Genomic DNA, 16731 nt, shown 5'->3' with positions numbered 1-16731 from the left:
ATACGAAAAAAATCAAAGAGACCGCCTGAGTACCAGTCAAACAACTTGTGATAATGCATGTTTCAGCTACTAGGAACTGCCCTGGCCAAGTTTCCTCAAGCTCTCAATGGCTATCACAATGCCTGCCTTTGATCTAGCCGCACACACAGAGCACACATAATTATTTCCACTCTGTTAAACTCGGTCACTGACCGGTCACTGACCCGGTGCAGGAAGTATTTCCTCTCTCAGATATGACAGGGGAACCACCTCTCATGGCAAAAACTGGGTCATTGACCCCTGGGAAGAAGGTCGTGTCTATAAACAAGGCCACCCAGCTATCACAATGTCTTTGATCTCGCCGCACACACAGAGTTCGACTCTGTTAAACTCGGTCACTGACCGGTCACTGACCCCGAAGCAGGAAGTGTTTCCTCTCTCAGATATGACAGGAACCACCTCTCATGGCAAAAACTGGGTCATTGACCCGTGGGAAGAAGGTCGTGTCTATAAACAATGGACCTGGCTTTGATCTCGCCGGCTTATTTTCATTCTTCGACTACCGGTATACTTTTTCAATTTTGGTGCGCCCTATCGGCCCCCTGCGTCCAATGGGTGACTGGATTACAATTTTTTTTAAAAAGAAGGGGGTGCGTCTTAGATAACGAAGCGCCTTGTCACCCGGAAAGTACGGTACAAGTCCGTGTTGAAGGATATTGCAATGTATGTGGATGTTGTAGCTCACAAACAAACAAGTCGCGTAAGGCGAAATTACTACATTTAGTCAAGCTGTGGAACTCACAGAATGAAACTGAACGTAGTCCGCCGCTAGTGCAAAAGGCAGTGAAAGTGACGAGCCTGTTTGGCGCGGTAGCGATTGCGCTGTGCTTCATAGCACGCTTTACTGTACCTCTCTTCGTTTTAACTTTCTGAGCGTGTTTTTAATCCAAACATATCATATCTATATGTTTTTGGAATCAGGAACCGACAAGGAATAAGATGAAATAGTTTTTAAAACGATTTCGGAAATTTAATTTTGATCATAATTTGTATATTTTTAATTTTCAGAGCTTGTTTTTAATCCAAATATAACATATGTATATGTTTTTGGAATCAGAAAATGATGAAGAATAAGATGAAATTGTTTTTGGATCGTTTAATAAAAAAATAATTTTAATTACAAGTTTCCGATTTTTAATGACCAAACTCACTCATTAGTTTTTAAGCCACCAAGCTGAAATGCAATACCAAACCCCGGCCTTCATCGAAGATTGCTTTGCCAAAATTTTAATCAATTTAATTGAAAAATGAGGGTGTGACAGTGCCGCCTCAACTTTTACAAAAAGCCGGATATGACGTCATCAAAGGTATTTATCGCAAAAAAGAAAAAAACGTCCGGGGATATCATACCTAGGAACTCTCATGTCAAATTTCATAAAGATCGGCCCAGTAGTTTACTCTGAATCGCTCTACATACACACACAGACAGACAGACAGACAGACACACACACACACACACACACACATACACCACGACCCTCGTCTCGATTCCGCCCTCTATGTTAAATCATTTAGTCAAAACTTGACTAAATGTAAAAAGACGTGTAAGCTGTGATAATTAGGGGGAGAAGCGTAAACAAAACTGCCAATCAAACAAGAACATCAGCAGCAACAGAAACAGAACAAAATGAAAATAAAATAATACTTTCCAAAAACAAAAACAATAAGGAAACCAACCCCAACTAAAGTACCTTTTGTAGCGTTTCTCTCTGCAAACAGATTTCAAGCTACACTGTGATATTCATTACATGACTGTTTCCATTTCTAAACACTGAAACAGTAATGTTCATCTGACAGCAAACGCTAAGAACCTCAAGGCCTGGTGACATGGAACTGGGCTGCACTAATGCAGAAATAAACTCGTGTTTTGCCCCTTTTTAAATGAAAGTAGTTAGTCACGTCACATACGGTATCCTTTTAAACACAAATCCCAAACCAGGGTTTTGCATACAGCTTCCAGACTCTCCTTCCTTATCACTGCAAGAAATCCATACCAATTTTACCTTTTTCAAATCATACTTGCAATTGTAATTAAAATCATGCATAATAAACATCCTTCAGAAATGTAATTATCTTAAACCTAAGTCTCACAAACCCCTCACAATCACCTCTTTTTTGTGTGTGGCCGGGAGTGTAGTTCGAGTCATGTTAAACAACACCCTTTCAAAACTTAATCCACAACCAGAGTTCCACATACCTTCCAGTATCTCGTCTTTCTTCTCTGGGTCAACAGTTGCAGGTGGCGCCAGTGGCAGAAGATCCTGCTGCAGATCTTTGGTGGAACCTGTCAATGAGGCGCCTTGGTTGCCTGGCACTGTCGCCTGGCCGTCTGTGGTATCATCTGATGTCTTGTTTTCCTCTCCTTGTTCTGTGGATACCAAATCATGAACCGTTCTGACATGTCTGTGCTAACATTCATTTTCTTTTCCTTTGAGAGCATTCCAATGGAGATTACTGAGACACAACAAATCTTCTTTTGCTCCGTAAGGTGCCCAAGGATGCCCCACATTAAACATAAGTGGGAAAACCAGCGACATGAGTTTATGTTTTGTCTGAAACCACTTACCATGAGCTATACATTTTAGGAAGCTTTGGGAATTACAGATTATCAAAATAATTTAGACCATCGTTATGCACCTAGCTATGAAGATTACACAGACATGAACTGCACAATTTTTGTCAATCAATACACAAAGGTCACAGAGGGAAAAGAGGATTCCATGAATTCTCACCGGCACATATATATATGCAGCCAAAACCTGTTGGCAATAAAGTGCATATCCCCCTCTTCCATACAAAATAACAAGTGGTTTCAATACAGTGGAACCCCTCTTTTAAGATCCCCCAATTTAAGACTCCCTCCATTTTAAGACTCAGCTGTTTTCTCAGACTTTTTGTTTATAACCTCTATATTATATATTATAACACCAATTTTAAGACTCCCTCCTTTGTTCAAACTGATTTTCTCAGATTTTTGTAATGCAATAACAGGTCTCAGCCAACAGAACGAGGAAAATACCTTCTCGTTCCGGGTCTTCCTGCTGACGTCGCAGCTCTTCCTGGTGAGCTTCTTCCCTAGCTCTATCCTCCTCTTCCAGCTTCTTCAGTTGTTCTGCAATCACATCCACACATCAACATTGTCAGCGTCTCCAAGTCATGATTGCTTGTTCTCGTTTTGTCATGTACCACACAAATAATGGTGGCTATGAACACAAATTAAAATTGAAGAGTGTCTTAATCATATGGGCAGAGCGCTATTTTCAGATCTGAAAAACAAAGAGGCGTAAGTGCTCTAAATGTGTACAACATGTGCAACAAGAGTAAGTGAGAGTTACGCGAAACCAATCTCCTCACATCTGGAGGAATAACAAGCATTGTCATTTGAAAGTCCTTAATAGTGTGATCAAACTTGTGTTCACTCCAGAGCAACAGAATGAGGTATACAATTTATGACAATTTCAATACAATGTCTTTAAAACAATATGTGTCAGAAGGAAATGCAACAAAATCTATCAATGTATTACATACACAATCACAGAACTCATCGTCTGCTTGAGGTTACTGCAGCTCGACTCTGTCAAGGTAAATATTGATTGCCCGGATTTTCTAACGAAGCCACTAACAGCGGTCAAACAACAGCAGTATGTCTACAAAGCTGACAACAAAAGATGTGAACTCACCATCGTAAAAGTCTTGGAGCTCGTGAGGCACTTTATCTCCAGAGTTGCGTGGAGGCAGAAGGATGGTGTTGTATTCATCATAGCCTCTCATCAACCGCAGCACCTAACAAACACCAAACACCTCTGTGAGTACGATGAAATACAGCTATTACAAATGGCAAGAAATCCAAAGATTAAAATAAAACAACTCCGCACAAAACCATACACTAAACACATAACCAGGAAGAATAATAGCAAAAACAACAACATGAACAGAATGGGCAAAGGCCTTCTATAAAGTGATTTACACTACCAAGACTCAACCAGTAACCCCCCACCTCTCTCTCTCTCTTCTCTCTCTTCTCTCTCTCTTTCTCTCTCTCTCTCTCTCTCTCTCTCTCTCTCTCTCTCTCTCTCTCTCTCTCTCTCTCTCTCTCTCTCTCTCTCTCTCTCTCTCTCTCTCTCTCTCTCTCTCTCTCTCTCTCTCTTTTTATACCTTTTCTTCCTCCAAGTACTGTGAGTCAAACTCCAGGTTGTAGAACTCCACGGGGAAGCTGCAGGGGTTGCGGATGAGCACTTCTTGCTCGTCGCCGCTGCTGTGGGGCAGGATGGGTCCAAACTCCACCAACTGACGCTCAAACTCCAGGCGGGGTTCGAGCCCCTGGCCACGGCACAACAACAAAATGCGCTGGCTGCTCTGAGCGATCTTGATAGGGATGCGCTGCTCGTAGTATTTCTGGGGAGTGGAGGAAAAGGGTTTGAGTTAGTAAACGATAGTACGTGTGACTGGAGACAGTTACAAGCTGCTTAAACTGTGAAGTACAGCGAATAATCTTTGCTTTATTTGATCAATTTTAATCTTTTTGTTTTTAAATAAATACAGAATACACAATACTGAGGATCTATTCCAAAAACATGGGTGTCTATATGGTCTGACAGCAACTAGTCTCATACTAAGTGAGGCAGAGCACTAATGACTAGGGCTAAAAAAAAAAAAGAGGGTAGTAAGCACTCTAAATATATACAACAGAAATTGAGAGCTAATTATTATATTAGGTGCTGCATAGCTAATTTCATTCAGAGAGACACTCATTTCATGGTCAGCATCTCTTTGTAAGAAGTTACTAGTCTGTCAAAACTATTCAAGTCAAACTCACACCTCGCAATCACTCATCACAGATATGAACACCAATGCACCTGCCTTCAGTAAAATTTTGCCATAAAACCAATGACTGATCATGGTCATTAAATCTGGACTTTTCACCAGTAGAACCCCCCTTTAAGCGAGACAGTCTTAAAATGGAGGTTAAATTAAAGAGGCTATGAACAGAACATCTGAGAAAGCAGGGGCTTAAAAAAGGAGAAGCTGTCCAGTGTGCTGACCTCTTCAGTGGGCATGAACTTGACCTGGATGTTGACTCTCTGACCCGGCATGAGACTGCCGCTGGCTGGCAGAATCTCAAAGTACAGCGGCTTCTTCTTCTCCTGTCGCATCTTGCGTCGCAAGTGCATGGGCATGTGCCGATGAGCCTGAACAACAAACACACAAGTTCATATACATCAAGAAAAGTGTAACTTGGGGTACATGTTCAATAAACAACAAACACACAGCCCCAATACATCAAGAAAAGTGTAACTTGGGGTACATGTTCAATAAACAACAAACACACAGCCCAAATACATCAAGAAAAGTGTAGCTGGAGGTACATGTTCAAGTAGAAATGCGAGGTCCCAAAGTATACATGCACTTTCCAATTACACCACACAGTGCACAATTTAAAAAGCAGAAAACATGCATGTGAATGCTACAGTACCAGTGGACACAGCTAATGTGCCAAAGTAAAATATTACTCTAAGACTTTCATGCTATCATACTCTTTCCTGCTGCTCGCTTTATTTCTTGGTCTTTCCCATCCTGCTCCCCTTCCTCTACAGCCTCCACATTGTATTTACAAGTGCTGTCAACATAATCATAATCCTAATGTAATCACAACACAATTCATCATTGATTCACCTCATTTGTGACGCTTGCTGTAAGACTTCTAAACTGAGAATCATGCATTCTGCCACCTTCCCTCTCAATTATAATAGAGCAACCATCACAACAAAACAACAAAGTTACTTATACCTCTATATATTTGACAGTAATGTTTCTAGCACTGCATGCCTACAAACCAACCACCACTCTGTTCTGTCTAAACATTATAATTTTGGGCGTTCAACTCATTTAAATCAATCGCTCTTTACTAGCAACACAAACGTCTAGCCTGAATAGCAAACATCTTTATAGACCACGGAAGACAACACTCACTACTTATCTACTGACAGTACCAAGATAATTACGCAATTTTCTGACCTATTAGCATCACACATGCATTAAACAAACATGTATTTGAACAAACATGCATTTGATGCTAAAAGCAGTGTACACTTCTTTTTGCTCACATTTACAAACCTTTTTCTTTGCCAGCTGTGAAAGCGAGCACAGAAATAAAGAACCAAAGTAAGAACCAACCAAACAACATACATTTCTGTGAACCTAATGCATGTGACAATAAGCATAAACTCTTTGGCCGTGATACCATGCATAATGGGATTTCTCCAAACAAGGAAAACCATGCCAACAACCATTACCCCCATTTCTGGCCTCGGCCGAAAGCCCTGCAGCAGACAAAAACTTTCCTGTCATTTCTTTTCTTTGACATATTTGAAAGAAGTTGTAGAAAAAAAGTTATGCTGCACTTGAGTTTGCAGAAGGTCAAAATTGAAATTACAATAAAACCTATTTTTTATGCTTTATAGAGTGCTGCTCCTAATTCAAAATGTAGGCAAATGTACATGAAATCTGACTGGAATTTAGATGCAGATCTGTTCACAGATAGTAACACAGGTCTGACATCCAAACTGTATGTCTGCGTATTTGTTCTCTTCTCGAACACTATTGTTCTTTCACCATACTGTCACGGTGCATACATATTTTGATTCTGTTCTAAGCACCATACTCTAGTTGCTTCACTGCACTTCTTTTTGCACTCATGCTTAATTTAACGATAGCGGTTATAAGCATGTAATCATCCACACCTCAACTTCAAAACTTTCAATATTGCAAACGGTCAATTTTGCAGCTGACTTCAAAACCTTTACAATAACACAAACCCCTCTCTGATCTGATTCGATCTATTCTGAGCACCATACTCTCAATGCTTCACTGCACTTCTTTTTCCATTAAATCTTTTAACGACTGTGTTTAATCATGTAACCATCTACACCTCAACTTCAAAGGTTTCAATATCGCAACATACTTCAAAACCTTCACAATAATTCAATCCCCTCTCTGACCTGTTTCTTCTCATCGTCGGTGTGTCCGGAGAACCAGTCGCAGCGCACGTGCTGGTGGTTGTGGATCTGCACGGTGATGACACGACACTCTCCGCACTTCACCTCCTGGAATTCCAGCACGTCATCCGAGATCTCCATGTCTGGCATCGTCACGTGGGCGCGCAGACGCAGCACCACTTGAGGTCCGTTCACAATCTGAAAGAGGTCAAAATATCAGAATAGAAAAAAGTTTACTCAAGATTCTGCTGTAGTAATAGACGAATTTCCCTTGTGACATGAGAGGCCAGTCACAAGCGAGGGGGTGTATCTGAAATACGTGGACAGGGGCACGTGTGGATTCTTTGTCTCACTAAAAGGAGTTATTGTCTATTGGACATTTCTGTGGCGCCAATGTCTTTGGACTACAGAGGCTTAAGTCAAGGAAAACGTCTCAATTGGAAAGTTGAGGTGGTGGAGGAGTTAGTTGGAAGGGACCCACTTGTCAGTGAAAAAGATTTAAAGTCTCTAAGTTAACGTCCCCTTTACCACAAATCACAGAATACAAAACTTCATACCCACGTTGCTGAGCACATGTTGTAGCAGCACCACATTTTCAAGGGTGAATGAATGCAAGTAAAATGCAAGGAAGAGGGCATAAGCTGTAAGCTTGCTGGTAACTCATTTCTACCAAATGGAAAACTAGGTGAGTACAAAAAATTATCCTTCTTGGTATAATATCTCCATCTCCACACCTGCCCCATTTTTTCATGATCAAGCCATTCACCACAGAGCTCGTGAAGCAGTAGGCGATAACTTACAACACCCGCTAATATTGAACGCAGAAAAAGAAGAAGAAAACAACACCCGCTACAAATACTGAAACTCACCTGAATAGGAACCACAGCTTCCACAGGTCCAAGCTGCAAGTTGGCGGCTCTGGGATCAAAAGTCACCACAAAGTCAACAGTCTCGTTGTCAGGGGCACCAGGGAGATTGCGAACGCGATCCAGCTCGACGATGAAGCCCAGGGTGTGGATAGAGCCGCGATCCATCTTGAATGAGACGGGACACCAGCCGGTGTTTGTGGCACGGACCACATGTGTACGTTGAGTGCCGAGAACCACGTAGCCAAAGTCTAGCAGGTACTCTGGGAGCTTGGGTCTGTGTGGAAAAAGCATTTGAGATATTGTTTACTGTACTAATTAGGACTTTATTCTTACGCCTTGATGATCACTCTGATGCTACCTGTCATTAAACATGGTGACTGAAATCACAAAGTCAAGCTGCTAGTTTGTATGTTTCACATCAGTTACAAATGTCTTCTTCAAAAGTGAAACATGCCACCTCACATCTGTCTCTCTTGAAATTCATGTAATTACTACCGATACAGGTAAATGTTAAACATGGTGTGTCACATCTGACCTTAGTTTTTCCTCATAATCCAGGAATGACATACGGTTTTATTTTTGACACATCTAATTTTCCAGTAATTATTTGTTTTTTACTTACGATGTGCTACTTCCCTGCCCATTAAGATTTTCTAACCTTTCCAAGCTTACTTTTGTTTTCTGCGACGAGATCGCCTTGACTCAGCAGCAGCCTCAGTGGTGCCGGCGGTGGGCGGGGCTGGCATGTGGACAGGCACCGTCTCCTCGAGTCCGGTGGTATAGTCAGTGGACAGGCAGGTGGAGCAAGGGGTCAGTTTCTGCTGCTGGGCAAAGTCTCTGACCGCCAGTCTCTCCACCTCCATCTGGACTTCCAGATCGGTCGGCACTGCCCTGTGCTCCTGGAAAACAAACGTTGTGATTTGAACACATCTGAGAAACAAAGGGAAGTAAGTGTTCTGAATGCATTCGAAATGTGCAACAAGAGTGAGTGAGAGTTATGCAGAAACATCCTCCTGGCACCTGAGAGAATAACAAGCATTGAAACAAACAAGCCACTTTCATCCTCCTTATTTAATAAAGATTCTTTTGTGATATGAACAGTTAATGTTTTGTGCTACATGCTCCTACCTAGAGTTGTTCAGCAACACATACTTTGATCTATATTTGAATAAATTTGCTAGGTTGTGTGTACTTTCTGTTATAAGCTCCCACCCGGAGTTGCTCAGCATTGTGTGCTGTCCTCTACAAACAGATACAAACTCTCGCTGATCACTGCATGTGCACTACTCCTTGCACACAGCAACATTCTACGTGCTTTAGCTCTAACCTTAGTAGTTTGGTTCATCATTTTGTTGACACAATACAGACTGGATATATGTGTCTACCCTGCTTTTTTTCCCCATTTACGCTCATGTCAGAGTGTAAGGCTTTGTTCTGCTTTAGAAAGGTGGATGACTTCACTTCACTCTCAACATCAATAATATTGCTGTCTTACAAAATCCACCAACAACATAAACTAAAAAACTAACTCTTAAAAATGTTTCTTGGGACAGGAAGGCACATAATTATGCACTGTCGCGTTCCTCCTGCAAATCGCAACACACACCCTGACATTCACACACATCCCACTCCTAACACCGCATTAACCTCTCTGCCCTCACCTGATGTCCATCAATGTTTTTATAACTGTTGATGACAACATGCCCCCCTCCTCCGGAGTGAGCGTCTTGAAGACTGACAACACCAGACACCGCCGGCATGGTGCCCGAAGCCTGGGGCATCAGAATCTTGCGAGCTTCCTTGAGGAGTGTTTCGTAGTAGCCGCTGTCATCGACGTAGCGAGGTAAGTCCAGAGAGACTCGAGGGAAGACACCTTCTCCTTGCAAGGTGACGATGTCTGGCTCAAAATGTGCCACCTGCATCACACAAGAAATAAAGTACAGTCAAACCTTTCTGAAACAACCACTGAAGGGACCAACCAAAAGTGGTCCTTATTATAGACAGGTGGTCATCAAGGAAAGGTCAATTATATAGGAAATAACCTTGTCAGGGTTTCTTTGGGGTGGTCAAATTGGGCAGGAGGTCGTTTTCAAGAGGCAGGTTTGACTGTATTAAAAAAAGCAAATGCTTATTCGACTCCCCTTCCATCATGTCCCATTACAGTGGAACCCCCCTTCCATCATGTCCCATTACAGTGGAACCCCCCTTCCATCATGTCCCATTACAGTGGAACCCCCCTTCAATCATGTCCCATTACAGTGGCACTCCCCTTCCATCATGTCCCATTACAGTGGCACTCCCCTTCCATCATGTCCCATTACAGTGGAACCCCCCTTCCATCATGTCCCATTACAGTGGAACTCCCCTTCCATCATGTCCCAGTGGAACTCCCCTTCCATCATGTCCCATTACAGTGGAACCCCCCCTTCCATCATGTCCCATTACAGTGGAAGCCCCCTTCCATCATGTCCCATAACAGTGGAACCCCCCTTCCATCATGTCCCATTACAGTGGAACCCCCCTTCAATCATGTCCCATTACAGTGGAACTCCCCTTCCATCATGTCCCATTACAGTGGAACCCCCCTTCCATCATGTCCCAGTGGAACCCCCCTTCCATCATGTCCCAGTGGAACTCCCCTTCCATCATGTCCCATTACAGTGGAACCCCCCTTCCATCATGTCCCAGTGGAACTCCCTTTCCATCATGTCCCATTACAGTGGAACTCCCCTTCCATCATGTCCCATTACAGTGGAACCCCCCTTCCATCATGTCCCATTACAGTGGAACTCCCTTTCCATCATGTCCCATTACAGTGGAACTCCCCTTCCATCATGTCCCAGTGGAACCCCCCTTCCATCATGTCCCAGTGGAACTCCCCTTCCATCATGTCCCAGTGGAACTCCCCTTCCATCATGTCCCATTACAGTGGAACCCCCCTTCCATCATGTCCCAGTGGAACTCCCCTTCCATCATGTCCCATTACAGTGGAACCCCCCTTCCATCATGTACCATTACAGTGGAACCCCCCTTCCATCATGTCCCATTACAGTGGAACCCCCCTTCCATCATGTCCCATTACAGTGGAACCCCCCTTCCATCATGTCCCATTACAGTGGAACCCCCCTTCCATCATGTCCCATTACAGTGGAACCCCCCTTCCATCATGTCCCATTACAGTGGAACCCCCCTTCCATCATGTCCCATTACAGTGGAACCCCCCTTCCATCATGTCCCATTACAGTGGAACCCCCCTTCCATCATGTCCCATTACAGTGGAACCCCCCTTCCATCATGTCCCATTACAGTGGAACCCCCCTTCCATCATGTCCCATTACAGTGGAACCCCCCTTCCATCATGTCCCATTACAGTGGAACCCCCCTTCCATCATGTCCCAGTGGAACTCCCCTTCCATCATGTCCCATTACAGTGGAACCCCCCTTCCATCATGTCCCAGTGGAACTCCCCTTCCATCATGTCCCATTACAGTGGAACCCCCCTTCCATCATGTCCCATTACAGTGGAACCCCCCTTCCATCATGTCCCATTACAGTGGAACCCCCCTTCCATCATGTCCCATTACAGTGGAATCCCCCTTCCATCATGTCCCATTACAGTGGAACTCCCCTTCCATCATGTCCCATTACAGTGGAACACCCCTTCCATCATGTCCCATTACAGTGGAACTCCCCTTCCATCATGTCCCATTACAGTGGAACACCCCTTCCATCATGTCCCATTACAGTGGAACACCCCTTCCATCATGTCCCATTACAGTGGAACCCCCCTTCCATCATGTCCCATTACAGTGGAATCCCCCTTCCATCATGTCCCATTACAGTGGAACCCCCCTTCCATCATGTCCCATTACAGTGGAACCCCCCTTCCATCATGTCCCATTACAGTGGAACCCCCCTTTCATCATGTCCCATTACAGTGGAACCCCCCTTCCATCATGTCCCATTACAGTGGAACCCCCCTTCCATAACAGTGGAACTCCCTTTCCATCATGTCCCATTACAGTGGAACCCCCCTTCCATCATGTCCCATTACAGTGGAACTCCCCTTCCATCATGTCCCATTACAGTGGAACTCCCCTTCCATCATGTACCATTACAGTGGAACCCCCCTTCCATCATGTCCCATTACAGTGGAACTCCCCTTCGATCATGTCCCATTACAGTGGAACTCCCCTTCGATCATGTCCCATTACAGTGGAACTCCCCTTCGATCATGTCCCATTACAGTGGAACCCCCCTTCCATCATGTCCCATTACAGTGGAACCCCCCTTCCATCATGTCCCATTACAGTGGAACTCCCCTTCCATCATGTCCCATTACAGTGGAACCCCCCTTCCATCATGTCATATTACAGTGGAACCCCCCTTCCATCATGTCCCATTACAGTGGAACCCCCCTTCCATCATGTCCCACTACAGTGGAACCCCTCTTTCAAGACCCCCGATAACAGACTCAATTACTCAGGTGAGTCAAAAAGTTATCCCTTTTGCTCAACTTGTCACACATTATACAACAAAATCACTGTCAACGAGGGATTTGCAGCTCACAAGTATTCTCTTATCTAATGTTTTATGTCTCACAGTATTTACCTGGATAGCAAAGGCCTTTGAAAATCGCTCAGGTACGCCTGGCAGAAACCGGACTTGAAGCTTCTGCTCAGAGAATGGCTCAATAATGCCCTGCAATAATAATAAAAAAAATCAAAGATTTAACAAATACCTCTGAACAGGCGGTGCAAAGTATGGGTCTCTCACACCAATGCAAGAACATATCTACTGAAAGAAACAGGAAGGAGGGACACAGAAAGATATACACAAACACCCAGTTATATAAACAGACTTTGTTGTTGGTTTTTAACATTTTTTCTTCTTCGTTCATGGTCTGAAACTCCAATATATGTGTTATAGAAACACAAAAATACCCAGCATGTTTCCCCCGAAAGTGGTATATGGCTGCCTAAATGGCAGAGTAAAAACAGTCATACACGTAAAAACCTACTCGTGCAAAAAAACACATGAGTACATGGGAGTTTTGGCCTATGAACGCAGAAGAAAAAGAAGAAGAAGAAGAAGAAAAAGAAGAAGAAGAAAAAACTCCCACGGGTTTTACTCCGCCATTTAGGCAGCCTTAACATCCCTTAAACCTATTAGGCTATTCGGGACCGCCCATATAAACAGACATGCACATACCAACAGACTCATACATAAACAAACACACACATACAGGGAGCAACACAAACACACAACACACACACACAAAACACATATGGGTGCATCTCAGAAACTGAACCTTTTGTGTGTGCCATAATCAAATTAGCCCACAATTGAAACATACTGAATTTTAAATCATGATATTGGTATTTTTGAGAAGTAAAATGAATAAAGAAATAGTACAAACAAAACTGAGTATTTTGCATGATTATTATGAAGGTTGTTTTGCGAAAGAAATGATTGGATGCGTGAAAAATGGAGGTATGATCTGTGACATGAACCATCAAGTAGTTTTGCACCTCACTACAAGAATCGTTTAGAATGTCCAAGGACTGCTATTCTTGTTATGTGTGTTTGGTTTAAGTGTACTTGACAGTTGAAATGTTATTTTGTCCACAGAATTGTTTTTTTAAACGAAATTAATCGCTTGAAAGTTTGCCATCACTGTCGTAACATAGGTTTCCACACGCGTGCAACAGCAACAAGTCCTAAATTTGAACTTTAGAATTTGCATATTCATCTTCAACACGATCTTGACATGAAAGGGCATAGAAAATCGCTAAGCTAAATGTTATTTGAGTATTATTTTCTCAAAATTGCATCTGCAAACTAAGTTGAAAGTTGCGCAATATGACATGCTTCTTCAAAATTCAGTTACGATGGTGAACGGTTTTGCAAATAATGTTCAGAGTTTTGAAGAAAGATTAGAACTATTTTGCGCGTAGTGACTTAGAGGTGCGGGTGACTACGCATGCGCAGTTACAGAGAGAAATAGTTCAGCTTCCAGCAGCGAAGAAAGATTTCGAGAATGTTTCCGAAGTCTGTGATTTTGTTACGACAGTGATCAACACCCAAGGTTCTTGAGAAAAGGTGAGTTTTTGCTGCTATGATATTCTATGAAGTGAAAAATTAGGCTAAACATTTGTTAATAATAGTTTTTCTTTCGATTTCACCTAGTCAAAACTTGACTAAATGTTTTAACATAGAGGGGAAATCGAAACGAGGGTCGTGGTGTATGTGTGTGTGTCTGTCTGTCTGTCTGTGCGTGTGTGTGTGTGTAGAGCGATTCAGACTAAACTACTTGACAGATCTTTATGAAATTTGACATGAGAGTTCCTGGGTATGATATCCCCGGACGTTTTTTTCTTTTTTTCGACAAATACTTTTGATGACGTCATATCCGGCTTTTTGTAAAAGTTGAGGCGGCACTGTCACACCCTCATTTTTCAATTAAATTGATTGAAATTTTTGTAAAGCAATCTTCGACAAAGGCCGGACTTCGGTATTGCATTTCAGCTTGGTGGCTTAAAAATTAATTTATGACTTTGGCCATTAAAAATCTGAAAATTGTAATAATTTTTTTTTTATATAAAACGATCCACATTTACGTTCATCTTATTTTACATCATTTCCTGATTCCAAAAACATATAAATATGTTATATTTGGATTAAAAACAAGCTCTGAAAATTAAAAATATAAAAAATTATGATCAAAATTAAATTTCCGAAATCCATTTAAAGGAACGGTAAGTGTCAATGTTTTCTTAATTGTAAAAGTTGTATGTTCAATGGAATGGTAAGTCTGAACAAATTAATTACTTTATTTTGTTTTTAGCCAGTGAATGTGGATGCATCAAAATCTTGATAGACATTAAACAAATTCATGTTAGTGAAACTAGTACACATATTGCATCAATCTTTAGTTGAAATCGCAGGTACTTGCATGTTTCAGGTGCAAGAGATTCGACCTGATGAACTGGTGGTAACGTTCCTTCGAAGGAAACCGGAGGGGAACTACTATTGCTTTCCAGGGATCGATGATATTTCCTTAGTCCCTACATCTGATGCAACCATGATTCGTGACCCCACCTTCAATGCCAGGGGGCATTATTTCTTTTAAAATAAATTAATTAACTGCAAGTGGCAACTGTTCTATATGTAACCAATGCCTTTGGTTTATTGTCTTAACAATTGAATGAACCACTTTTGAACATTTGCATTCTTCATGTCAAACCTTATAATACATGTCTGGTTGTTCGTTTCCGAGTTACGTCGGTGATGAACTTTTCATTAATGTTTCTCTTTTTTGGGGCAAAGTTTGCTTGATTTTGTCCAGCTTTTTTTCTTTCTGTTCCTGTTTTAGTGTTTGGCATTTTACCTAAGAAGAATCTGGTTGCAAAATCAGCTTCATTTAGTAAAGTTTGTGGGAAAAAGCATAACCGTTTCTTTGTTACAAAAGTGATGTTTCCATGTTACATCGGTGACCATTTTGCATTCTTTTGGGATAACTTTCTAACATTTTGTCTTAGAGCAACAAATCTTTGTATATATGCTATTGTGAAGGTTAAATGTCAATAAGACTGAATGAATGCCATGTATCAACATGTTCTGATCAGGATATCATTAATTAATTTTCATTTTTGTATTGAAATTTTGACGAATGCATGGAACTTTGAAAAAAACATTATTTTGTTGTTTGCATGTAGTCATTTCATATTGAACTCTATAATGGCTTGTGATTCAACAATAATAACTGAATAAAAGTCGTTTTCAGCCTTATAAATGCAGTTTTTTTTTGTCTTTTATTGTTTCCATGTTACACGGGTGATTTTGCACACATGGTCCAAATAATGCTCAATATATGGCAAACTAAAGGCAATGTTATATTTTTTCTTGTTTAAACTGAAAAGGTACACCCTGAGAAGTGTGTAAATAGTATTATCAAAGTTTTCTGGGAAGATTTTACTTTTGGTAATGTCACAAACAGAGGACGAGATTCTGAGACGCACCCATATACACACACATAACACATATACACAGAGTTTCATCCCCTGACATTCACAGCAACACACACACACAAAATCCCCCCTCCCCCCCCCCCCACAGACACACCCAGACACAGACACACACAGACACACACAGACACACCATTGACCAACTCACAGTGTGGGGGACGAGCACAGGCTGGCCGGGTTGAGGGCGGGCGACCAGGGCAGGGTCAATGTTGAGGGCGTGATACTCAAAGGCCACCTTGCCCGTGTTCAGCAGTGTTAGCTCTGCCACTGCCACTTGGTCGTACATCTGTCAATCACGCATGCAAATAATTGTCAGTGTCAGTTTATCCAGTCCATGATACTTGCAGTTCTCAGTTTACCAAGTCAAAGAAACATACACATGAACGTCCCTGTCTGTTCATGACATCACTGACACGGGGGCTCGGTAGCTCAGTTGGTAGAGCACTGGACTTGTGATCGAAAGGTCCCAGGTTCGAATTCGGGCCGGGACGGACACGGGTCAACTTTATGTGCAGACCCAGAGACGGAAGCCATGTCCCACCCCCGTGTCATCACAATGGCACGTAAAAGACCTTGGTCATTCTGCCATAAGTGCAGGTGGCAGAATACACCTAAAGACGCAGACACCTGGGTAGCGCGACTCCGTTGCTGCTAGCTTTCCACTGGGAGGAAGCGACCCGAATTTCCCAGCGATGGGACAATAAAGTAATGAAAATGAAAAAATGAAGAAAATGAAATGAAAAAAATGAAATGAAAATGAAAATGAAAAATGAAAATGAAATGAAATGAAAATGAAATGAA

The 16731-nt window shown here is 42.2% G+C and overlaps 1 protein-coding gene across 10 annotated transcripts in view; it reads right to left on the bottom strand.

Moving 5' to 3' along the window:
* Nucleotides 1-16731, bottom strand: part of LOC138966370 (hydrocephalus-inducing protein homolog) — a 244873-nt gene that overhangs the window by 178475 nt on the left and 49667 nt on the right. For 6 of the 10 annotated variants that reach the window (XM_070338641.1, XM_070338587.1, XM_070338596.1 and 3 more), the window contains 13 exons: nt 16079-16216; nt 12515-12604; nt 9565-9819; nt 8576-8802; nt 7904-8177; nt 7038-7232; nt 6333-6359; nt 5082-5228; nt 4195-4434; nt 3720-3822; nt 3059-3151; nt 2237-2407; nt 1731-1748 (listed from right to left, as the gene is read on the bottom strand). In XM_070338641.1, the coding sequence (XP_070194742.1) occupies nt 1731-1748; nt 2237-2407; nt 3059-3151; nt 3720-3822; nt 4195-4434; nt 5082-5228; nt 6333-6359; nt 7038-7232; nt 7904-8177; nt 8576-8802; nt 9565-9819; nt 12515-12604; nt 16079-16216 (1978 nt within the window). The remainder of the gene's footprint in view (nt 1-1730; nt 1749-2236; nt 2408-3058; nt 3152-3719; nt 3823-4194; nt 4435-5081; nt 5229-6332; nt 6360-7037; nt 7233-7903; nt 8178-8575; nt 8803-9564; nt 9820-12514; nt 12605-16078; nt 16217-16731) is intronic. The other 4 variants (XM_070338616.1, XM_070338657.1, XM_070338648.1 and 1 more) reach the window with 2 other exon arrangements.

Source organism: Littorina saxatilis, linkage group LG1, assembly GCF_037325665.1.
Source record: "Littorina saxatilis isolate snail1 linkage group LG1, US_GU_Lsax_2.0, whole genome shotgun sequence".
NCBI lineage: Eukaryota > Metazoa > Mollusca > Gastropoda > Littorinimorpha > Littorinidae > Littorina > Littorina saxatilis.
Note: the sequence above shows the minus strand (reverse complement) of the source record. Positions and strands in the feature narration are given on the sequence as shown.